This window comes from Microcaecilia unicolor, chromosome 8 (genome assembly GCF_901765095.1).
Source record: "Microcaecilia unicolor chromosome 8, aMicUni1.1, whole genome shotgun sequence".
Lineage (NCBI taxonomy): Eukaryota > Metazoa > Chordata > Amphibia > Gymnophiona > Siphonopidae > Microcaecilia > Microcaecilia unicolor.
Window position 1 is genome coordinate 241,796,132 of NC_044038.1, and position 26,311 is coordinate 241,822,442.

General features: G+C 45.3%; 1 protein-coding gene across 1 annotated transcript in view; it reads right to left on the bottom strand.

Moving 5' to 3' along the window:
- Nucleotides 1-22,798, bottom strand: part of RALY (RALY heterogeneous nuclear ribonucleoprotein) — a 65,379-nt gene extending 42,581 nt beyond the window's left edge. The window contains 4 exon segments of the mRNA XM_030212101.1: nt 12,087-12,129; nt 12,132-12,158; nt 20,638-20,902; nt 22,794-22,798. Coding sequence (XP_030067961.1) covers nt 12,087-12,129; nt 12,132-12,158; nt 20,638-20,893 — 326 coding nt within the window. The 5' untranslated portion in view covers nt 20,894-20,902; nt 22,794-22,798.
- Nucleotides 22,799-26,311: the final 3,513 nt, after the last annotated feature.

The window sequence follows — 26,311 nt, forward strand, 5'->3', positions numbered from 1 at the left end:
ATGCTCCCTCTCGGATCCTGCGTTCTCTTAGGTCCATTGGAAATCTACCTGCAATAGCGCTTTTTTCTTTACGAGCCCCCCTCACCTATGGAATAATTTACCTCTGAAGATTTGGCAAGAATCATCCTTCACTGTATTTAAGACTAAATTGAGATCCAAGATGGCGCTTGTGAGCTGACGTACATCGTGTGTGCTCCTGAACTCCAAGTTTGAACTGGCTGTTTGGTGCGTCCCCAGGAGATGGGGAAAAGAAAGGGAAAAATCGGCACTCCAGCCCCCTCGGGTACGATTAGAAATTTCCCCCCCACACGCCAACCTACCTTGGAACAATACGGAGTCCTGATGTCGGGCATTCCAGCTAATACTTCAGGGGAAATCAGGCTAATAGCCGCGAACAGCAGCACGGAGGGAGCTACCTTGAGTCCTCCCCCGCAAGGCATGACCCCGCCACAACCCGGAAGCAACGGTCTGTCGGTTAGCGAACACTTGGAGGCGTCCGGCGTGGGCTCACCCGTCCAGGTGCTCGGAGGAGGCCCCCTCACCGTACTTTCTGCTGGAGAGATATCGGATGGAGCGACGAGGAATACCTCAACGCCTATTCTGCCCAGAGGAAGAGTTTCCGGGGGAATTTGTGGCTCGGTAAGACCTGCCTTAGTTACATTAGACACTCTTTGGGATGCCATACAGGGGGTGAACTCATCTTTGGTAAAAATTTCTGAATCCCTTCGAGGAGAGACATTAGAACTTAAAAATAATTTGCAACAGGTGTCTAATAAAGTGGAAGAACAAAAGAGTGACTTTCAAAGATTAGAATGTGAGATGAAAACAGCTAAGGAAGTAATATCAGCACTGATAAAGGAAAAAAATGTGACTGTAAAGAAAATGGAATCATTTGAAAATCAACTTAGAAAAAATAATCTGAGATTTCTTAATTTTCCTGTTTCAACTTTTATTTCCCCGATGGAACTTTTAAAGAAATATTTTCATGATATCCTGGGATTTACAAAAGACAATTTTCCACCGGTTGCAAAAGTATATTATATAAAAAGAAATATGAGAACAAATGTTCAAATGCTTAGAGAAGATTTAAATGTCACCGAAATTCTAGAGACATCAGTGGAATCTGAAAGAGCAACTCTGCTTGTTTCTTTTGTTTTTGAATTAGACAAAATCAATGTTTTGAAATTATATTTTCAACATATGAAAGATGTTTTCATGGGTGCTATGATAAATATATTTCCAGATTTGTCTAAAGAAACTCAAATGAGAAGGAAGGAGCTCTTGGTGTTTAAACCAAGAGTGGTAGCCCTAGGGGCAACCTTCTTTGTTAAATTTCCTAGTAAATGTTTGATAAGTTATGAAAATAATAATTTTCTATTCACTGACCCCAAGAAACTCCAAGAATTTGTAATAAGTAAAGAAAGGATGAGGAACCCCCCGGTAGAAGCTAACCAGAACAATGCTGCTGTCTGATTGTATTGTTGGTATGCTCTCTGCTCTAATAATAGAATGTAATTGCTGAAATTTTATTTTACTTTCATCTTGGATCCACATGTTGTGGTCAAAAAGTTTTTGTAGAATTTCCTGGCGATTTGCTATATTATCTTTTTCTTTATATGTTAAAATTCAGATATTTCTGATAACTAATTCATGTTTGAATGTTATAAGAAAACTAATAAAGAAATTTAAATAATAAGACTAAATTGAAGACACATTTATTCGTAGAGGCCTTTGGGGTTCAGTGACATTGGATATCAGGATATAGGTGGCACTGTCACGTTTTTATCTAGGCTGTATTTTTAATTGCTTTGTTATTTTTGTGGATGAATGATTTATGATGTTTCTTTCCTATATGTGATTGAAGTTCCTTTCTTTTATTGATATGTTTGTAAATCGCCTAGATTTGGCATTACTGTAGGTTGGCGATCAATTAAATTTTGAAATAAACATAAACTATAGGCCTCGATAACAGAAATCGCTTTCTCCAAGGACAAACAGAATAGCAAATCCTCACAGATGGGTAACGTCATCCAACAGAGCTCATTTGGAAAACCCAATCCAGCTTCTAATAATTTCTAGACGTTTAAAGCAGGCAGTGCTGCACATGCACACAGGTTCTTTCTCATCGTTGTTGCATGGGACCTCCTTAGGCTTCATTTTTCCATAGAACTGATTGGCCGTCTCTTGCCTTCATCTTCATTTTTCCATAGAATTGATTGGCCTTCTCTTGCCTTCATCTTCATTTTTCCGTAGAACTGATTGGCCGTCTCTTGCCTTCATCTTCATTTTTCCATAGAATTGATTGGCTGTCTCTTGCCTTCATCTTAATTTTCCATAGAACTGATTGGCCTTCTCTTGCCTTCATCTTCATTTTTCCGTAGAATTGATTGGCCTTCTCTTGCCTTCATCTTCATTTTTCCATAGAACTAATTGGCTGTCTCTTGCCTTCATCTTCATTTTTCCGTAGAACTGATTGGCCATCCCTTGCCTTCATCTTGAGTTCAAAGTAAATGTCCACTTTTAATACTTTTTACTGTCATGCAGGTTTCCTACAGACCTTTTCCCTCTTAGCTGTTGCTTCTTAAGCTTTTTGAACATTTTTAAAGCTATTTCTATGTCCACCAATTCTTACCCACTTTCTGGGATTAGAGTACCTCGATCTTTTCAAAACTGAGTTGATTTCTCTGTAGCTAATTTTCTTGGCCCCATGTCCCAGAAGAAAGCCCCCAGTAGCTTTAAGAAGTGTAAGCAATATGACAAGACTGTTTCTGGAGAAGACACTCATGACTGGTGCTTACAGTGCTTTGGCCCCATCTCAAACACTCTCAATACCACCTTTGTTCTCAGTTGACAAAAAGAGGAATTCATAGCCATGAAGAGTTACACGAGTAAGTTTTCAGTGTACTTAAGTCTGGTCTATCGATGTCTGCATCTGTTTATGTTTGTTTATTAAAACTTACTACACCGCCCAAGCTGATTGGAAGAACTGGGCTGTTTACAAATTTTAAAATAGAACGAAAAGGAGGAAAGGAACTACAATGGATCCTCAGGAGCTTAGCCGAGATTGGGTGGCAGAGCCGGTGGTGGGAGGCAGGGCTGGTGCTTGGGAGGCGGGGATAGTGCTGGGCAGACTTATACGGTCTGTGCCAGAGCCGGTGGTGGGAGGCAGGGATAGTGCTGGGCAGACTTATACGGTCTGTGCCGGTGGTGGGAGGCGGGACTGGTGGTTGGGAGGCAGGGATAGTGCTGGGCAGACTTATACGGTCTGTGCCAGAGCCGGTGGTGGGAGGCGGGGAATAGTGCTGGGCAGACTTATACGGTCTGTGCCAGAGCCGGTGGTGGGAGGCGGGGCTGGTGGTTGGGAGGCGGGGATAGTGCTGGGCAGACTTATACGGTCTGTGCCAGAGCCGGTGGTGGGAGGCGGGGCTGGTGGTTGGGAGGCGGGGATAGTGCTGGGCAGACTTATACAGCCTGTGCCAGAGCTGGTGGTGGGAGGCAGGGATAGTGCTGGGCAGACTTATACGGTCTGTGCCAGAGCCGGTGGCGGGAGGCGGGGCTGGTGGTTGGGAGGCGGGGATAGTGCTGGGCAGACTTATACGGTCTGTGCCCTGAAAAGGACAGGTACAAATCAAGGTAAGGTATACACAAAAAGTAGCACATATGAGTTATCTTGTTGGGCAGACTGGATGGACCATGCAGGTCTTTTTCTGCCGTCATCTACTATGTTACTATCCTGCTTATAATCCAACGAGAAAAACGCCCAAGTTCCGACCTAAATCGGGAGATGGACGTTTATTTCACAAAAACGAATAAAGCGGTATAATCGAAAGCCGATTTTGGACGTTTTCAACTGCACTCCGTCGCGGATGCGGACAAAGTTGATGGGGGCGTGTCAGAGGTGTGGCGAAGGCGGAACTGGGGCATGGTTATCTGCCGAACAGAGATGGGCGCATTTCACCGATAATGGGAAAAAAGTATGCGTTTTTAGCTAGAATTTAGGACACTTTTCCTGGACCCTGTTTTTTCACGAATAAGGCCCCAAAAAGTGCCCTAAATGACCAGATGACCACTGGAGGGAATCGGGGATGACCTCCCCTGACTCCCCCAGTGGTCACAAACCCCCTCCCACCACAAAATATGCCATTTCACAACTTTTTATTTTCACCCTCAAATGTCATACCCACCTCCCTGGCAGCAGTGTGCAGGTCACTGGAGCAGTTATTAGGGGGTGCAGTGGACTTCAGGCAGGTGGACCCAGGCCCATCCCCCCCCCCCCATGTTACACTTGTGCTGGTAAATGGGAGCCCTCCAAACTGCCCCCCAAACCCACTGTACCCACATGTAGGTGCCCCCCTTCACCCCTTAGGGCTATAGTAATGGTGTAGACTTGTGGGCAGTGGGTTTTGAGGGGGATTTGGGGGGCTCAACACACAAGGGAAGGGTGCTATGCACCTGGGAGCTCTTTTACCTTTTTTTTTGTTTTTGTAAAAGTGCCCCCTAGGGTGCCCGGTTGATGTCCTGGTATGTGAGGGGGACCAGTGCACTACGAATCCTGGCCCCTCCCACGAACAAATGCCTTGGATTTATTCGTTTTTGAGCTGGGCGCTTTCATTTTCCATTATCGCTGAAAAACAGAAACGCCCAGCTCACACATTGTTGAATAAAACATGGACGTCTATTTTTTTCGAAAATACGGTTCGGTCCGCCCCTTCACGGACCCGTTCTCGGAGATAAACGCCCATGGAGATAGACGTTTTTGTTCAATTATGCCCCTCTATGTTACTTAACCCTCCATTGCCCCAGGTACAAATAAGTACCTGTATATAATATGTAAGCCGCATTGAACCTGCTATGAGTGGGAAAGCGCAGGGTACAAAATGTAATATAAATAAAAAATAAATTAACCCACCTTTAGTCAGAGTTTCCTACCCTTTACCACTAGATGGCAATATATACCTTATTGATGATATGAATAGGACATTGGAAAAGTGCAGGTAAGTTAGGAGCTGGGGTGAAAAATGGAGAAAGAAAAGTAGAAAAAAGAAAGAAGGAAAATGAAAGAGAAAAAGACAGACAAAAACAATGAAAAAGGAGGAGGAAGCACAATAGAAAGAACGGAGGAAAGTAGGAGAGGAAAGGATGACTGACGAGAGACAGATGTAATGATATAACAAATGATTCTCTGCATGCATTATTGATGCATCACAAATTATTTTAATAATACTCTGATGTATTCTTATTTATTCACTTACTAATACAGTTGGATTAAAGATGAATAATTTATAGACCTAGGGAAATCAGAACAACAGAAATTGCTTTTCTTTGTCCTTTTCAAGTACAATTCAGAGTTAACAAATGATCTTTTGTGGCCTTGCTAATCTTATTCTTGCTGGCATTCTCTGTGTCTTGTTCCTTCAGTTCTCCTTCCCAATTCCAGCTGTGCCTGCAACTCAACTAGAGATCTGCAAGTCTGGGCATTAGCACAGCAGGTCAATAGGAGTGTTCACAGCTGTATGTGCAAACGAATGAGATTGCAGGGGCAACTGGGGCGACTGCACAGGGTCCCACGCTTAACCGGTGGCTGGCCAAAAGTTAAAGCTTCTCTTCCATTTCCCCCTCTGCCTCCTTCTCTCCCCTTCCCCTTTGGTAATTGTGCTCCTCAGCATTGATTTTCTAGACACCTCTCACCACATCGCTGGCCAGTCCTTCCATCTCCTCCCTCTCGCTCTCACTTGCTCTTTGGTTTTGCGCTTCTCAGAGGCATTGTACCATTTTAAAGAATTCTGTTTAGATAAATAAATAAATCCATGATGCCTCATTTGAAACCTTATATCCTGGGGGGAGGGGGCCCACCAAATTGGTCCGCACAAGGCCCCATACCTGCTTTACTCAATCTCCCCTTCTTACTTCATCAGCCCCCTGATACCTGAACATCAAAGTTCTGTGATTAGTCCTGGAATTACAAGGACTCATTTTGTATAACATTTACTCTGTTTCCTTAGCGTAAACACACAGAGGAGTCCGGTGGTACCTGAATATTGATCCAAGCCTGGTGATCTCATAGTAATTTTCCACCAATTACAGCATATGCTATCCTGGTGAAGGTTTAATATAATCCTTCCTTCAGTACTGAGCTTTATGGCTATGAAATCAATATTCTATAATTCTAAGCACCATCTGTTCAGTCTAAACTTCTGAAATTTAATTTCCTGACCATTCAGAGGCAACCGAGGGCCATGAGGAGGACCATGGATTTTAATGGTCTCCTTCTTCAACCGGGCATCACCGTTTGCAATCTTGTCACAAAATAACACGGTATAGAATTTTATACCATAATAAGCCATCCTTTCTTGGCCATGTTTCAAGGTATTGACCAGCATGTAAAATTCAATATTAGCTTTTAATTGAGTCTGCAGTGTTTTGAGAACCTCTTCATACTTTTACAATGTGAAGAAAAGCAAAACAAGACTGTTCTGTACTTTTTCAGTAATTTTTATATCACAGTTCATTATAGTAGATTAAGACACCCTGATGCCTATTTTAAGAACTTCCAAGCTCTAAAGGGCAGGGCGGTGGGGGCGGTCTGTCCTGGGTGCAGGCAGCAAGGGGGGGTGCACAGAGCAGTCATGTGGCTTTCGGCTCTGCCGGTTCCCTGCCCCCTCTGATGTTATTCCCTGTTCTGGGGCAGGGGACTGGCGGAGCTGACAGCAGTTCAACTGCTCCGCGGTGAGGCTGATGCGCTTCGGAGGAGGGAGAGGTGGGTGATGCGCCGGGGGGGGGGGGGGGGGTGATGTACGGGTGGGCTGTAACAGCAATCCGCCCCAGCTAGCAGCCAACCTAGGCACGCCACAGCTTCCAAGCAATACGTGTTCACTCCTATACTAAAGTCTTTCAGGCCTAGGGTTACCATATTTTATCCCCCAAAAAGGAGGACACATGCCCCTCCCCATTCACACCCTGCCCCTTCACGCCCCACCCCCTTTCCCACCCCACCCCACCCCCTTTGACGCCCTCGCTCCTCCCCCTGTCACATTCCCCCCCCCCCCGTCACACACCTCGTCACTCCCCTCCCCTTACCTTACTGCTGCCCTGGTGGTCTAGTGGCCTCTTCGGGCAGGAAAGAGCCCCCTCTTTCCTGCCCGGAGCGCTGCCCTGCATGCATACTTCCTGTTTGTGATCTCGGCGCCGATTCAAAATGGTCACTTCAACTCTCTGTGGCCATTTTGAATCGGCGCCGAGATCACAAACAGGAAGGATGCATGCAGGGCAGCGCTCCGGGCAGGAAAGAGGGGGCTCTTTCCTGCCCCAAAGGTGGAAGAGGTCACTAGACCACCAGGGCAGTGGTAACTAAGGGGAGGGGAGGCTAGCAATCTGCCCGTTTGTCCGGATTTCTGGGCAAACGGGAAGATTGGCAAAAAGAGGACATGTCAGGGTAAATCCGGACATATGGTAACCCTATTCAAGCCAATCTATAAATGGGCCCTAGAAATGCACATCAGTTGCACGTGTCACTGGCGCCACTAATCAATGGTGATGTGCGTATATTCATTAGATGCCGTTCTGTAAGTTTGTGGATAACTCCAGGGGGATGTACACATGGGCAGAGTATGGGCAGGCTATGGGTGTCTATAGAACGCTATCAGTTGCGTACGTTGATTGGCGCATCTAGGTACAGCCATGTACACCAGCCGTTGACTATGGTAAAATAGAATATAGGAGTTTTCTATACTACTGTTATTCCAAAGGATTGAAAGCGGTCTATAATTTGTAAAAGAAACTCCAAAGATCAGGAGAGAACAACAATCTAATGAAATCACATTAACAAAGTTTAAAATCTGAAACAAACATTAACTTAAAATAAGATTATTGTTCAAATAAGTAAGGGGTCCTTTTACAAAGTCTCGTTAGCGGTTTTTAGTGCATGCTATAAATAAGCACGCACTAAACGTTAGAGACGCCCATATATTTCTTTTTTTTTTTTTTTTTAATTCTTTATTTATAAACCTTTTGAGATACATAATATTCAAAACAGAATAATATTACATATTTGCAAACTTTCTTTCAATAGTAATTACAATAAGGAAATTGACTATATACCCATCGTCCACAATAATTAAGAAATAATCCAAGATTCATAGGAAATCAAACTAAAAAAAAATTCAAATTAAAGCAAGAGCCGCGCTAAGCCCCATAGATTCACTCCTAAGTGCTATACAGTGTTCATTTGGGTCTAAACTTTCACAATTATACTCTCTTTACTTTTCAAAAAAATATCCAACTGATTAGGTTCAAAAAATTGGTATTGTTTAGTATGGTATAAAATCCTACAAACACAAGGAAATTTCAAAAGAAAATTAACCCCCAGGGCCATTGCCCTTGGGCGCAAGGCTAGAAATAATTTACGACGTTTTTGAGTTTCCCTTGATAAATCCGGGAAAACTCTTATTTTTGAACCTAAAAATAAAGAATTCAAGTGTCTTAAGGATAAGAGACGCCCATATATTTCTATGGGCGTCTCTAGTGTTTAGAGGGCACTAAAACCGCTAACGTGCCTTTGTAAAAGACCCCCTAAGTTTTTAACATTTTCCTAAAAGAAAAATAAGACGGTGCCAACCTTAATTCCAGAGGCAAAAGGAAAAGAGGCCTCAAAAACAGACTTAAAACGGATGTTCTTTAGCGAGTAAAAAACCCAACTTCAAAGTTCTCAAGAAACCTAAGGCTCTTTCTGGTGTAAGAGGTTGCATCTCACTTGGGAGACATGATAGAGGTCTATAAAATAATGAGTGGAGTGGAACAGGTGGATGTGAAGCGTCTGTTCACGCTTTCCAAAAATACTAGGACTAGGGGGCATGCGATGAAACTACAGTGTAGTAAATTTAAAACAAATCAGAGAAAATGTTTCTTCGCCCAACGCATAATTAAACTCTGGAATTCGTTTCCGGAGAACGTGGTGAAGGCGGTTAGCTTAGCAGAGTTTAAAAAGGGGTTAGACGGTTTCCTAAAGGACATAAACCACTACTAAATGGACTTGGGAAAAATCCACAATTCCAGGAATAACATGTATAGAATGTTTGTACGTTTGGGAAGCTTGCCAGGTGCCCTTGGCCTGGATTGGCCGCTGTTGTAGACAGGATACTGGGCTCGATGGACCCTTGGTCTTTTCCCAGTGTGGCATTACTTATGTACCTATGTCCTCTACGTGGCTCACTTTTATTACATAGAGCAGTGATTTAACCTATTGTGATGTCATAGTGGCTCATTCCACCAATAAGAGCCAACCTCATTAGTGATGTCACAATGGCTTGATTGTATAGAATGTTTGTACGTTTGGGAAGCTCGCCAGGTGCCCTTGGCCTGGATTGGCCGCTATCGTGGACAGGATGCTGGGCTCGATGGACCCTTGGTCTTTTCCCAGTGTGGCATTACTTATGTACTTATGTCCTCTACTTGGCTCACTTTTATTACATAGAGCAGTGATTTAACCTATTGTGATGTCATAGTGGCTCATTCCACCAATAAGAGCCAACCTCATTAGTGATGTCACAATGGCTTGATTGTATAGAATGTTTGTACGTTTGGGAAGCTCGCCAGGTGCCCTTGGCCTGGATTGGCCGCTGTCGTGGACAGGATGCTGGGCTCGATGGACCCTTGGTCTTTTCCCAGTGTGGCATTACTTATGTACTTTTGGGGTACCGATGCAGGTTTGTGTAATGACTTAGGCCCGCCTAAGTACCGCTATAACATTGACGCAAAACATGCCCCATTGTGGTGCTTACTTCTTGGCACCAAGTTATTTATTTATTTGTAGCATTTGTATCCCACATTTTCCCACCTATTTGCAGGCTCAATGTGGCTTACATAGTACCGTATCAGCGATCACTGCTGCCTCCTCCGACGTCTCTCTGTTCTTCCTGGGCCCGCTCTCCTCTGACGTAGATAACTAACGTCAGAGGAGGGCGGGCCCAGGAAGAAGAGAGAGACGTCGGAGCAGGCAACTGTGATCACCGATCAGCTGTTCCATCCCTTGCAGCGCCTTCACACAGAGGTGAGAGGCGCTGCGCGGGCCGGTAATGCGGAGGGGGGGTCCGGTAGAGGGAGGGGGAGCGGTGGCGATGAGCTCAGGGGGCGGGGCATGGGGGCGGAGGATGCTGGGAGGCGGAGCTATGGGAGAAGGAGTACAGAGAGAGACAGGAAGGGAGGGGGGCCCGGCGCTGCAAAAGTTTTGATTTTTATGAGTTTTTATTTCATACAGGGAGAAGCGGGGAGCAGCGGCAACCTCAGGGGGGGTGGGTGGGTGGGGGCAAGGGCAAGGCCATCCATAGAGGATGCTCCTGACGTGCACCCTTGCCCCCTCCCAGTCCTTTTTTAATTTTGTATCCGTTTCATTAGTATTGTATGCAGAGGGAAGCGGGGAGCCACATGTTTATGTTGTTTATTTTGTTTTTCCAACGTGCCAGCTTGGAATTTTAAGGTGCAGGGGGAAGCGAGGAGATGACAGCTCAGGCCTTTACGACTGCTCTGACATACGTTTAATATGTCGCGGTAAATGATTCGGTGTAATCTTCGGTATTGTTAGTGCATCTCGAATCGCCCACATTACAATGGTAGTTACTCTTTTGTATTCCGTTTTCGTTAGCTGCTTGCTTCGTCGGAAAAAGGCCTTTAATGCATGCAAGGGTTAGGAATTTCCTTCGTTAAAGGGTTGTTAGAGGGTCGTTAAGGTTTAGTGCATTTGGCCCTCTGTCTCCAAGAACATCACTGCCATTGAAGGGCTTTTTGTGCAGACTTTACGTACACATATTCTTACTACAAACCATTTCCATGCAAAACGTCTCCTTTATGCAAGTCAGTGCCGTACAAATTATACCCTTATCTCACACAGGGAGGCAGTTTTACTCTTAGATTAATTATTCCCAGGACCGGCCTAAGGGTATCCGAAGCCCTAGGCCAGGAGTGGGCATCCGTGGTTCTCGAGGGCCACAACTCAGTTGGGTGTTCAGGATTTCCATAATGAATATGTTGAGACTTATTTGCATGTGCCGCGTCCATTGTATGCAAATGGATCTCATGTATATTAATTATGGAAATTTGGGGTGGAGGATTTGAGGTGCTGGAGAGAGTGGGGGGCTATGGGACACTAGGAAAAGTTTGCAGGAGGAGTAGGGGGTGAGGGTCAGGCTTAATGTTTTTAAACGTCTCCCTTCCTGTCAGGGTGTGGGGGCCAGTCCCAGCTCAAACATTTTACTCTCAATGCAGCATTTTACACAGTTTTAACACTGAGATAATCTGTATATTCTTAGTTTACTGCATGGGGAGTAAAAGTTTTTTTTTAGTACATGGATGTTTAGTACAGAGACCTAATACACTGCTTTACTGCATTGAGCCTGGAAATAGGACTGAAGTTTCAGAGTTAGTCCCAGGGGCATAGCCAGACAACAGATTTTGGGTGGGCCTAGGCAAGAAGTAGGTGGGCACCAGGTGTTCTGCCCCCCCCCCTCCCAACCACCACCAAAAAATATCTCAGCTGGTGGGAAAACGCTTCTTTCCACCTTGGCCGTCTGTAGCAAGCATGCGCTGAAAACTGAGCATGTGCAGGTGCCAGTATTGTGGAGAGTAGCGTTTTCATTACCATCAGGAGGAAGTCTTCAGCTGGCTGAGCTTGGGATCCCCACCAGCTACCGCTAAACGTGTGCTACTGTTGGGTGGGCCCTGGCCCACCCAGGCCCACCTGTGGCTACGCCACTGGTTAGTCCTATAATTAAGTCTGAACACAAAGGGAATTTTTCTACCTGTAATCATGTAATTGGAACAGGGAGCAGGAACTGAATGCTCACTAGGCCCTCCTTGCTCGGCTAAAGCCATCTTTTTCTTCCTAGCAGAGCAAGGCCCTGCTGGGACCACTCCAGTTTCAAAGACCCTTAGAGCAGAAGAGTCAGCAATACCTGAACAGATTTTGCAAGTGCACAAGTGAAAATGCAATTCATTATAACATCATATATTTAATACTGTGTGTCATATCCTGGACCCCCGTGAGGACCTGCCCCATTTTATCCCTACGTCAGGGATCGGAAGATTTGGAGACCTACCTGTACAAGGCAGAGGCGGCTCTCTTTAATCCTTTCGGCCTGTGGGTTTGGGTTCTCCAGCCATGTTGATGTCTGTGATTAATAAAAACCTCAGATTAATGGCGGTCGATTAAAAGCCCATCGCACAGCTTGGTTTGGAACGTGTGACCTCTTATCTGGGGCAGGTGGTAGTCTCAAAACATGCTTCCATTATCCTCACAATACTAATGCCCCAGTCCTGGGAGGGGATGCAGACCTGTATTAATCAAGCTTGTTTTTGCCAGCAATCATTGTTTCTTTTAGCAAGTGCACATTTTCTAGCGAAAAAGGTGCCGGTACTCAAATGCCAGGCCACCCTTCAGGGGTGGGGTGATCACTGAGGGACCCACCCCATAATAGCCAGGCCCCCTGCAACCAGTCACAGAATCTATGACAAGGCAGAATTGGTGTGTAAGGCCTGAGCTCTTTCATTAAAACTTGGAGACCATGGGTCAATTTTAGCAGACACTGGAAAAGGTGCCGGTACTCAGTACCCCCAAGTACCCCCTCAAAAAAGCCCTGCTTTTGGTGCTCTAAGTGGAGGCAGGAAGCTCGTGCTGAGCCTGGCATGGGTGTGCTAAAGCAGCCGAATATCCGTGTGTCTCTTGTTATCTTCAACAGCTGGGACACCATTACATTCTATCGTGAATCAAACTACAATACATTCATAAGGCAAAAAATGTAATCTCCACTCCCCGTAAGGTCCCCTTCCTCATCCATGGCTGCCTTTCACCACTGCAGAGAGAGGCCGAAACCAAATCAGTGGCTGAAATTCTATTTATTTATTCATTTGATTCAGATTTGCTTGCTACACCACTCTTCAATTTCATATCAGAATGGTTTACAGAAAAGTTTCAGTCTGCTAAGAGATATCTAACAAAGACAGTTCACAAAAATGAGAAACTGAGTCATAAAAGGAATGGGAATGAATAGCACAATTATCATCCAAATGATTGTTAACAGCAGTTACACCCAAGGGTAAGAACATTTGCTGCTCGGGTTTCGGCTGAAAGTGAAGCCGAAACCTACACTGGCCACTAACGTTCAAGGAATGGCCTAACAGTTAGTGCAGAGTGGACTAAAAACCAGGGGAACTGGGTTCAATTCCCACTGCAGCCCCTTGTGATACTGCTCATTTCACTTAACCCTCTATAGCCCAAGGTACAAAACAAAATATCAGAGTTTTTTTATACTACTGTTATTCCAAAGGATTACAATTTATAAAAGAAACTCCAAAAATCAGGAGAGAATAAAAATCTAATGAAATCACATTAACAAAATTTAAAAAGAGCAAGATTGTGAGCCCACTGGAGTAGAGAAAGTACCTGCATATAATGTGTACAGCACTGTGTACGTCTAGTAGCGCTATAGAAATGATTACTAGCCCAGTGGAGGACCTACCATTAGGCCAGCTGAGGCAGGGCCCTCAGGCGGCACTCTTTCGAGGCAGCATCGCCCCCTTCCTTCTCTCCCCTTCACCAAAATTACCTTTTTCTTTTCTTGTTTTTCAAAAGAAGGCGGCAGCAAAGACTCCCATACGCAGCCCCTTCTTTCTACTTTGAGGAAACAGGAAATGATGTCAGAAAGGCGGGCCGCCCGCAGTAGAGAGAAGGGGCTGGGACCGGCGAGAGGGCAGCTTATGGGAGTCGCTGCTGCTGCCTTCTTTTGAAAAACAAGAAAAGAAAAGGTCATTTTGGGGAAGGAAGGGTGGAGGTTCAGAGGAGCTACAGCGGCAGCTCATTTCTTGCCTCAGGTGAAAGATTGCCTTGGGCCGCCCCTGCTAGTAAGAGCAGGTGACAGAACACATACACACTTCATTTCACCCAGGAGTATGACTTCTAAAATTGCTCTAAAATTGTACCATTAGTCATCTGTGGAAATGTCAGATTACGTTGTGTTATTGTTCATTAACCACAAATCGGTTAATTTTCCTTCGATATACCTTTTAAGGAATTATCGCAAGGAGATTTTAGGTCTGTCAAATTCTGAGACTACCCAGCTGAGTAACCGCTGTTATTTGCCGGTTAAGGAAAAGGAAACAGTTGGCCAACAGGTGGATCAATCAGAAGCCTCAGGTGTTGACCTGACAGCTTTCTTGGAGGATAATCCTGGACGTTATTATTACTCATTCCACTCTTTTGGCTACATTTGTTAATGAGAATGATAAATTGCTTGTTTTGAAAACTTATTTCCTTAAGAAAGAAGAAAGGTTTTCTGGGGATAACCTTAATGTGTTTCCTGATGTCTCCAGGGCAACCCAGCTGAGACGAAAGGCTTCTTAAAGTCTGAAACCTTGTGCGATTACTGCGGGTGCTTTCTTTTTCCTCAAATGTATAACCACCTACCAAGGGAAGGAGTCTATTTTTAGGAGTCTTTATAATTGTAAGATTTTCTGAAGCGTCATGATAAGTGATTGAAGTAGATAGCAGTTAAGTAAGTTATGATGGTGCTGTTTATTAAGGATATTTTCTTGGTTTTCTTATGATTACTTTTGTTATGGTAAACCTCCTTTCATTTGATGTGGGTCAGTGGGATAATATTTATGTTAGGTTATCTTGTGATGTTTCCTTACATTTCCCTTTTCTTTTTTCTATGTGAATGGAAATTAATTTGAACATTTTTTCAAGTAGAAAAAAAAAACAACCAAACAAAACACAAATCAGTGTCCCTAAGCTGATCCACCTAATGTCAGTCCTAGTAAATAATCTAACGCATAATTGGCTTTATTGTAAAACTGTATGATAACTTATTAAAATCAGCCCAATAATAATCCTCAGCGGTTACCCTGTAATTACACGCTCTCATTAGTTTTTCTACGCATGGGGGTACAATATTGTAAATCTCTACTGGGCTAAGGTGCAGTTTTCCTAGTGATGGGAGGGGAGCTCCCTATTGTAAGGGACACACTGTTTGTGTGTTGTTGGAAAGTGTGTGTGAGGTACCACTGCTGCCCGTGTGGGGTTTATTCTGTGGTGAAGCCAAGTGTGCGTGGACAATGGTTCACTGCTTCTGCTCATCCTGGAGGTACTTCTATAGCCATGCAAATGTAGGGTTTTAAACAATCAGCGAGGTATTTATTTATTTAGGAGTGCCAGTATGTAAAGCATCAAATTTTAAAAAGTGACCTAAAGCCCATAGCTAGCCAATAACAGAGTTAAATTGATCAAACCTTCCTTCCCTACTAAAAGATGCACCACTGTATTTTGAATTAATTGTAGCCTTCTCAAATCCTTTGGAAGATCTCAAGATAATGCATTATCTATTTATTTAATTTAGATTTTTTGCTCACACCTTTTCAGTAGTAGCTCAAGGTGAGTTACATTCAGGTACTCTGGATATTTCTCTGGATTGCAAGACCAGTGCTCTAACAACTAGGCCACTCCTCTGCTTGTTATACTTTAGGGTTCTACATGGAATGTTGCTACTGTTTGAGGTTCTGAATGGAATCTTTATTTATTTATTTTGATTTTTGTTCACACCTTTCAGTGGTAGCTCAAGGTGAGTTACCTTCAGGTACTCTGGATATTTCTCTGTCCCAGGAGGGCTCACAATCTAAGTTTGTACCTGAGGCAATGGAGGGTTAAGTGACTTGGCCAAGATCACAAGGAGCAGCAGTGGGATTTGAACTGGCCACCTCTGGATTTCAAGACCGGTGCTCTAATCACTAGGCCACTCCTCCACTCCACTATGGTACACTCCATTACAGTAATCAAATATGTTACTAAAGAAAATACACAAGAGTCGCTGTATCGTGCCTTCTCACAAACAGAAGAATACTTTAGAGCATGTATAAATTTGCAAAAGAAGTAGAAGTCACATCTGATATATTATTTATATACTAGTAAAAAAGGCCCGTTTCTGACACAAATGAAATGGGCGCTAGCAAGGTTTTCCTCGGAGTGTGTATGTTTGAGAGAGTATGTGTGAGAGAGAGAGAGAGTGACTGTGTGAGTGTGTGTGTGACAGAGAGACAGTGAGACTGGGTGCAAGTGTGTGTGAGAATGAGAGTATGTGCCAGGGTCCCCCCTCCCTCCCAGTTCCAGGGTCGTTCCCTCCCCCGGTCTGTCTCCCAGTTGCAGGGGGGTCTCCCCCTCCCTTCCTTCCTCCCTTTTTCCCAGTTGCAGGGTCCCCCCTCCCTCCCAGTTGCAGGGTCTGTCTGTCTCCCCCCTCCTTTTGTCCTCCATGTTTTAAGGCACTGTCTATCCAGTTGAAATAGCTTTAGACTTGTTTCAGATGGAACAACAATTTTAAAATGCCAGTGTGAAGCAGCAGCTCTTAGGTTTGCTTGGTTTTGAGTGTATACCAATGACGGCTGCGTAGGGGAGTGGAAACAGAGATTAATCAATGGGCTTCCTTGCTTACTGTAGACTTGCGTTGCTCACTTCCACTCCTGTGCATTAATCATCCTGCAGCATCTCACAGGTTTGCTTCGATTGTTTTGAGTGAATGGGGATGACGGTGCTGGAGTCGGACCCGCTGCTCTGTCCCTCCCCCCTCTTCTGAGTCAACAGTGGACCCCGACGGCTGCCCTGAGCCCTCACCTGCTTCCTCCACATTGGACAGTCACCGCAGGCGCTCTCCTTCCTCTTCGTCCTCTCCGACAGTCCGAATCCGGACTTGGAGAGGAGAGGGAGGGCGGCAGCGTTTTTTTGATGGCGGTTACTGCGCACGGGTGCTTCAGGATGTTTTCAGCCAGTCTCGAGCGATTCCTAGGCAGGGGGAGGAGTAGGGAAACACGCTCCCGCTCCTTGTGTTTCCCTACTCCTCCGCCTGCCTGGCTCGCTGTTTGCTGCTGGCTGGGTCGTGGTTTGTTGCTGTGCGTCCCGCTGGTGACGTCACCCGAGGCGCAACCAATCAGTGGGATTCGTGACGTCATTTTGATCTACGGCACCTAGCAGACCACGGTGGAAGCCAGGATGCCAGGCAGCTTCAGAACATTGGAGGTGAGAATTATTATATAGGATTTATTGAGATTCATTATTCACCTTTATAAAGAGATTCATAATTCAGCGTCCAATAAAACTCCCAAATTATACACACTGGCTTGTGAGTGAAGCTGAAGCCATAAGACCACTTTGTAAACAACTCAACCGCACTGATCCAGGCTTCCCAGGATTTAGTTTCAAGCCATTCATCTTAAGCCAGTCGCACAGTCCCACCAGATGTGTTGAGATTCAAGATTTCTTTTTTTTTTGAGAAATCTTTCAATGAACGTTCTTAGAATGTAATCACTGCCTGTTCTAACAGGACTACAACAGAGTGTAACTCAGGAAAACAATGACACCCACTCTATTACCCTTCACCGCTCCCCCCTATGAAAAAAAAATTGTCACTTCCCTTACTATCATTCTCCCTTTTCCTTCACCTCCCGTTTTCTTTCTCTCTCTCCTTTCTTGTTTTTTTTTTTTATATATAGTATGAGTTTATTGTAAACCACTGAGATGGATCTCTATAATCAGCATATCAATAAAAACTAGAAACTTGAAGACTGCAGATCATTGATTGACCTTTAATGCCACCTATCGCCAGTGGCATAAATACTACCCAAGTGGCCCCAGCCATGTAGAAGGGGACCCCAACGAAGCTGACTTGCAACTGCTCCAGATCCTTTGAAGTAGAAGCCCCTGACTCTGAGGACCCGTCAAAACTTTTGCTTGAGAGCCTCTAATATGAACTTCGGCCACTTCCTGCAGCTGAATATCACGGGTTCATCACTGGCAAAACCATACGGCTCAGGTAAAGATGGCAAGCCGAGGGGATAAAATGGAACTCCTGGGGATCTCACCCCTCAATTTCCTGGTCTTGCCCTAATATTGTCCCAAATTACAGACTGAATCCCATTTTCCAAAACGAGCAAAAACCATCCAGATCTGAGTCAATGATACCAAATAACTTCTTCAACCTTTGCCAAAGTCACAAGTTAGCAGGGTGAGCATTTTCTTTGCAACGTGATTTGAGATGCATGTAAGTTCTGTTTCTGTTCCTCCTTTTTGTCCATGTGTATTGTCTCATCCTCCAACTGCTTAGATTTCTCCATGTATCTCTAATGTTGTGTGCGTGGAGAGCTATCGTGTGATGGCAAATTTATCTTTTTCTTTTTTTTTTTACTTATTTATTGGTTTTAATAATCATTTTATGAAGAGAATCACCCAAGGTGGTGTATAATCTATTCCTGAAGTGGTCATACATAGTATTGAACATGTGGAAGGGCATTTTCAAAAGAACATCCGAGTCAGAATTGGGACGTCGTACTCATAACGTCCAAAAAAAACATCGATCTCACAGCCATTTTTGATCAGGCCTTTGTCTATAACTGCAGGCAAAATTAAGGCACATATTGTTGAAAAAAATTTTTCTGGTCAAATAACTCATAGATTGGATGTGAATTTGTTAAAAAAAATGAAAATAATTTATAATTAAAGGGTAAAATGAGTTAAATTTAAAAGCCATTATAGACCAGGGAAGAGGCAAGGCGAGCTAAGAGTTGATCTGGCTCTTATGAAACGAGTCGTCACTGAGGTCTATGACTTCCCATGCTAAAAAATCTGCCTTAATTAGAATTTGGATCTGGAAGCATTAGATGCTGGGTTATATGAGACTATCTATTCTCTGCCCCTGACACACCCACTCTCCCCAAAATTACTGCATGCATAGCGTGTGCAGATGGCAAAACTAACTGAATGCTTTCGTACATCTTGCATTAGGCCATTTTCCCTGCATTACACGTGTGTTAACACCTAACGCAACATAGTATAAAGGCCCCAAAGGTCCCTTTAAGAAAATGTCTCTTTCAGTTCTTTAAAGTTTGGATTCTTGGGCGCCCTTTTACAAAGCTGCGTAGGTGCCTATCAGGCTTATTTTCGAAAGAGAAGGGCGCCCATCTTTCATCACAAATCGGGAGATGGGCATCCTTCTCCCAGGGTCGCCCAAATCAGCATAATCGAAAGACGATTTTGGGCATCCTCAACTGTTTTCCGTCGTGGGGACGACCAAAGTTCCCGGGGGCGTGTCAGAAGCATAGCGAAGGCGGGACTGGGGCGTGTCTAACACATGGGCGTCCTCGACCGATAATGGAAAAAAGAAGGGCGTCCTTGACGAGCACTTGGACAACTTTACTTGGTCCATTTTTTCTTATGACCAAGCCTCAAAAAGGTGCCCGAACTGACCAGATGACCACCGGAGGGAATCGGGGATGACCTCCCTTTACTCCCCCAGTGGTCACTAAACCCCTCCCAACCTAAAAAGAAACCTTTAAAAATATTTTTTGCCAGCCTCAAATGTCATACCCAGCTCCCTGACAGCACTATGCAGGTCCCTGGAGCAGTTTTAGTGGGTGCAGTGCACTTCAGGCAGGCGGACCCAGGCCCATCCCCCCCCCCAACCTGTTACACTTGTGGTGGTAAATGTGAGCCCTTCAAAACCCACCAGAAACCCACTGTACCCACATGTAGGTGCCCCCCTTCACCCATAAGGGCTATGGTAGTGGTGTACAGTTGTGGAGACTGGGTTTTGGGGGGCTCAGCACACAAGGTAAGGGAACTATGCACCTGGGAACAATTTATAAAGTCCACTGCAGTGCCCCCTGGGGTGCCCGGTTGGTGTCCTGGCATGTGAGGGGGACCAGTGCACTGCGAATGCTGGCTCCTCCCACAATCAAAGGGCTTGCATTTGGTCGTTTCTGAGATGGGCGTCCTCGGTTTCCATTATGGCCGAAAATTGAGGACGACCATCTCTAAGGTCGACCTAAATTTTGTGATTTGGGTGTCCCCGACCGTATTATCAAAACGAAAGATGGACGCCCATCTTGTTTTGATAATACAGGTTTCCCCGCCCCTTTGCCGGGACGTCCTGCGAGGACGTCCTCAGGAAAACTTTTCAATTATGCCCCTCTCTGTGTGCCCAACGCGCGCCAAATTGGAGTTACTGCCTGGTTACTGTGTGGCCCTTGCGGTAATTTCAATTTTGGTGTGCATCTACTACGCGCATCTGAAAAATAGTTTTTATTTTCTGACGCGCGGCAGCTATGCGCGTCAAGTGGCATTTGACATGCATAGACCATTATGGCCCGGTTATCGCATGAGACTTTATCGCTAGGTCAATGGCTTGCGGTAAAGTCTCAGACCCAAAATGGACGTGCGGCAATTTTTATTTTGCCGCACGTCCGTTTTCGGCAAAAAAAGGCATTTTTTGTAGGTGCACTAAAAAATAATTCTGCGTGCGCCTAAAACACTTATCTACACTACCACAGCCATTTTTTAGCGCACCTTAGTAAAAGGACCCCTTGATTAGGCTATCACGGGCTTTGCTCCATCTGCCTCCCCTCCCTGCCTCCTTTTTTCAGTTTTTACAAATTCTTTGTGTACTCTCTGGGGCTGGCAAACTAGAGCACCACCACCAATACACTCTGATTTACATATGGATTACTTTTATGTGGGACGTGGGAGGCAATTTTCAATCAAACCCTTACCAAAGTGCAATGGTTCCCAATGCATTTTGTTAGAATACAGAAAGAAAATATGGGGATCATCCTTACCTAATGTCTGTCCAGCAAGTACTCGTCCATTCTCCCCCAGTACAGCTGCTCGTGCATGTCTCTCGTTTAAGTACTGCACAAATGCGTAGCCCTTGTGGACCGAGCAGCCTACCACTCTGCCGTATTTAGAGAAGATGGTCTCCACATCTGACTTTTTTACAATTGCTGTGTTGAGATTGCCGATGAAGACTCTGGAGTTGATGGACTTGGGATCGTTTTTGTTCGTGATATTACTCGTCTGCACTTTCAACGACATGTTGACCACCTTTACGAACAGAAACGAAGAAGACAGTTACTATTTCACTTGTACTGGAATTAACAAATGTGGAATGCACTACCAAAGACTGTGAAAACGATTTACAACCATCTTAACTTCAGAAGATCATTAAAGACTTACCTGTTTTGCAAGGCCTATCCCACTGACCCTACTTAAATGCTTCAACTCGGCAACACAACATAACCTTAGATCATATTGGACATTATATATTCCTTATTATCATTGACCCTTATTGTACCTTATACCCTAACCTTACCTGACCCCTATTTCAATCTATATTTGTTTACCCCTACCGGACTTGGCGTTCGCCTTTACAGTATTTTGTAAGCCACATTGAGCCTGCTAATGGGTGGGAAAATGTGGGATACAAATGTTACAAATAAATAAATAAATAAATAAATAAACTATTTCAAACTAGAAATATCAATACAAAGATACAAGAAATTGTGACAGTATCATTTTTATTTATTTATTTATTTGTTGCATTTGTATCCCACATTTCCCCACCATTTGCAGGCTCAATGTGGCTTACATAATGCCGTAATGGCGATCGCCATTTCCGGAATGAGAAATACAAAATGGTTCTTAAGTGACAGAGTAGATTAAGCAATCAAGTGTAGCGAGTTCATTTCTGGCATGAGAAATAGAGTGGTATCGCTATAGAGTTCATGAGTGACAGGGAACGGTAAGCAATCAAGTGTAGAGAGTTCGTTTCTGTAATGAGAAGTAGAGTGGTATAACGATAAAGTTCATTAGTGCCAAAGTACAGTTAAGCAATCCAGTGTCGAGAGTTCGGTTTTGTCCCGTTCTGGTATGGGTTTCGTTTTCTGGTAATTAGGATGGATCATTGTGGTATGCCTTTTCGAACAAGTTGGTTTGTAATAACTTTCGGAAGTTTGTTAGGTTGTGTATTGTTTTGATGGCAGTCGGCAGGGCATTCCATAGTTGCGTGCTTATGTAGGAGAAGCTGGATGCATATGTTGATTTATATTTTAGTCCTTTGCAGCTGGGGTAGTGAAGATTCAGGAACCAGTTCCTCATCCCGAGAAAGCTGGGATGGGGTGTGAAGGGCAATTCATACCTGTGCTCCTGTGAAGCACGTGCATTTCTATAAGGGCGTGTGTAAGGGCGATAAGGGGAAATTCTATAAAAGGGATGAGCCTTATATAGAAAAGCTCTTAGGCATGGATTCTGTGCCTAACTTTTGGGTGCTGGACTTACTTACCCCTGATGAAACCAGATGTAAATGCTGGTGCCCAAGATAGGCCAAATTCTGTAATTCCGTGGGCAACTTTTGGGAATGCTCGACATGCCCCTGAACATGCCCCCTTTTCAGATACACGCTAGAAAAGTTGGGCACCAATCCTCATAGAATAGCACACAGCCAGATGTGCGTACAACTTCTAATCAAAGCCAATTAGCTATCATAATTAGTTGATAGCACCCAATTATTGCTAGTTAAGGGCTCATTAATCAATTTGCACCCCAATTTGGCACACAATTTTGAGTGCGATATATAGAATCTGGGGGATAAGCACAAAAGTGCAAGGGGGTGTTCCTATGGGTGGAGCATAATGGGACATGGGCGTGTCTTCCACATATATGCTCAACTTGCCGTACTGAGGCATGTTGATTTACCTATGCCATTGAACAATATTTAGGGGGCTTATTCTAGTACTCTATAAGAGAATCTGACGCACCAAAATCTGTAGAACTGCCACCATAGTGTATGTTCCTGTCACGTCTGTGGCCATGACCACCCTCATACTTACCCTGTTTCTGGGAGTCAGTGGCTGTGCTGGCTTCTGCTTGTCTCTGTGTCTGTCTCTGTCTTAGTTTCTCTCTGGCTCTGTGTGCTGATTGCCTTACTGGACCTCACCTGTGTGGGCTATGCCTCTTCCAAGATGGCTGCCGACTCCTCTTTGCCAGTATCCAAGATGGCTCCCGCTTGTCCTTCCTGTGGGCTGACTTCTCTGAGTGTCAAGCCTCTGTTTGGAGGCAAGGCGATTGCTGCAGCTGTGCCTCTGGTGTTGAAGGGCTTTATTAATCACTTAGAGACTGCAGCCCTTGCCTTTGCATTGCCAATGCTTCCGCAGTGCCTTAGGTCCCGAGGTTAGTGTGCTGTTTGCACAGTTAGCTTTCCTTGGCTTTTTCTGTGGGTTTCCAGCCCTTCTGTGTTTATTGCTCTGTGGGTTTCCAGCCCTTCTGTGTTTATTGCTCTGTGGGTTTCCAGCCCTTCTGTGTCCATTGCTCTGTGGGTTTCCAGCCCTTCTGTGACCATTGAACCTGCCTACTGCCGGAACCCGGACCGCTGGATCCTGACTCCGGTTATACCTGTTGCTGGTTCCAGTTCTGGTTTTCCTGTAAGCCCTACCGGCTGCTCGAACCTGAGGGCTCAACCCTCGGGGAAAGGCAGCTAAGCGTAGGGAAGCCTACTCCAGTGTGTTCCGGTCCGGTGCGTTCCAGTCCCGAGTGTTCCAGTGCAGGACTCCAGTCTGGGGTTCCAGTCCAGCCTTGTCTCTTCTCTGCTCCGAAGGTGATCTTGCCTGCCACTGCCGCTCCTCGGCCGTGGTCCAAGGACTCACGTACCCAGGGTTCCCGGGGAAGAAGCCTGACAGAATGCCAAGGTCCTCGAGAACACGACAGTTCCTTCCCTCTGCCCCCAGTAGCTGCATCTCAAGTCCTAGGATCACTGACAACTGAGGCTGCTCAGTTCCAACCCTCCTTCCCTTCTCCCTTTCCACCTTCACAGGCTGCCCACTGAGAAAGGACTTGGGGGGGGGGGGGGGGGGAGTCGGGGCCAGCAATAAACACTGGTGCCCAGAGCAAAAATATTTACAACTTTGGCTAGGAGATTTCCAGTTTTTGTTCACAAACTGCCATCAGATTAGGCCAGTTCTTGAATGCAGTACTCAGTACACCACTGAGTGCCACTGGACTTTTATCTCATAAGATAATGAATTTCTTCCTTCTTCAGAGCAGCTGCCGCAAAGTGGCTGCTTCAGAAGTATTTTGTTTCCACATTACCCTTATTTATGAAGTCTTTTACTAGGAAGTGCACAAGATAAACGCTGCAGTCCTTTGTAATTATTTTCAGGCTTTCTTCAGTTTCTTCTACATTTCTTCTTACCTGGAACATTTGCAGCATAATCTGTGACAAAGCTGTGTACTAGGCATTTGAACATTTGTTTTTTCACAGTTTGTTACAGCTTTTCTGATACTTCTTTTAAGTATTCAGTGGTTTGTGCATTTTCTGATGCATCAGCTTTCCAGGAAGAAAGATTCTCCTTTCTTCTGTTATATAAACACAGAAGATTGTAGCATTATGGATATTCCTCTGCCTATCAGGATTTAATTGAACAGTTTTCTTCTCTGGATTCTCATAGACTTTCTACAGCAATTTTTCTGAACTCTGCTCCAATGAGTGGGCTGTAGGTTTATGTTTATTTTCAAATTTGATGTATTGCTAACTTTGGAAATCTAGGTGATTTACAAAAGTAAAATATTATAAATCTGGAAAATGAAACTGTACATTGATTATTTTATATCTATATCTATATTTGTTTTTTGATTAAATAGATTGACTCAAATCAAATGATCATTCAGAACTATCATGTCTACTGCCGCAGTTAGGAGACATTAAGTGCAATGGTAAACAGATGAATTTTTAAATTAGCTTTGAATTGTCTATAAGACAATTGAGTAGAGATTTAATGGCAAATTGTTCCAGAGAGAGGGAACCCAGGAAAAAATCCACTGCTTCTTGTTGACTGTACACTGGTCATGCAAGGTTCAACATTAGGAGTTACGGACCAAGAAAGGGATCTGGGTGTCGTTGTCGATAACACACTGAAACCTTCTGCTCAGTGTGCTGCTGCGGCTAAGAAAGCGAATAGAATGTTGGATATTATTAGGAAAGGTATGGAAAACAGGTGTGAGGATGTTATATGCCGTTGTATCGCTCCATGGTGCGACCGCACCTTGAGTATTGTGTTCAATTCTGGTCGCCGCATCTCAAGAAAGGTATAGTAGAATTGGAAAAGGTGCAGCGAAGGGCGACTAAAATGATAGCGGGGATGGGACGACTTCCCTATGAAGAAAGACTAAGGAGGCTAGGGCTATACAGCTTGGAGAAGAGACGGCTGAGGGGAGACATGATAGAGGTATATAAAATAATGAGTGGAGTGGAACAGGTGGATGTGAAGCGTCTGTTCACGCTTTCCAAAAATACTAAGACTAGGGGGCATGCGATGAAACTACAGTGTAGTAAATTTAAAACAAATCGGAGAAAAATTTTCTTCACCCAACGTGTAATTAAACTCTGGAATTCGTTGCCGGAGAAAGTGGTGAAGGCGGTTAGCTTAGCAGAGTTTAAAAAGGGGTTGGACGGTTTCCTAAAGGACAAGTCCATAAACCGCTACTAAACGGACTTGGAAAACTCCAAAATTCCAGGAATAACATGTATAGAATGTTTGTACGTTTGGGAAGCTTGCCAGGTGCCCTTGGCCTGGATTGGCCGCTGTCGTGGACAGGATGCTGGGCTCGATGGACCCTTGGTCTTTTCCCAGTGTGGCATTACTTATGTACTTACTAGCCGTTAAGCCCGTAAAAACGGGCGGGTATTGGAATGTTTTTTTTCCCCAAGGCCCCCCTCCCGTTGCAGCTGCCAAAGCCCCTGCCATCCTCCTTCCCTGCCAGCTCCAAGGCCCCCTCTGTCCCCTCCCTCCCAGCTCCAAGGCTCCAGTCCTCCCCCTTCCAGCTGCAAGGCCCCCTGCCCTCCCCTCCCTCCCAGTTCCAAGGCCCTCCCCCCCAGCTCCCAAGGCCCCCCTTCCCTCCCTCCCAGTTCCAAGGCCCCCTGCTCTCCCTCACAACTGTAAGGGGCCCCATTCCCTCACAACTGTAAGGGCCCCCCCGCCCTCCCTCCCAGCTCCAAGGCTCCAGTCCTCCCCCCTTCCCAGCTGCAAGGCCCCCTGCCTGCCCGCCCTCCCTCCCAGTTCAAGGCCCCAGGCCCTCCCCCCAGCTCCCAAGGCCCCCTGCCCTCCCTCCCTCCCAGTTCCAAGGCCCCAGGCCCCCCCCCCCAGCTCCCAAGGCCCCAGGCCCTCCCCCCCAGCTCCCAAGGCCCCCTGCCCTCCCGCCCTCCCCGTTCCAAGGCCCCCTGCTCTCCCTCACAACTGTAACAGCCCCCTGCCCTCCAGCTCCAAGGCTCCAGTCCTCCCCCCTTCTCAGCTGCAAGGCCCCCCGCCCTCCCTCCCTCCCTCCCAGTTCCAAGGCCCCAGGCCCCCCCAGCTCCCTCCCTCCCAGTTCCAAGGCCCCTGCTCTCCCTCAAACTGTAAGGGCCCCCCTGCCCTCCCTCCCAGCTCCAAGGCTCCAGTCCTCCCCCCTTCCCAGCTGCAAGCC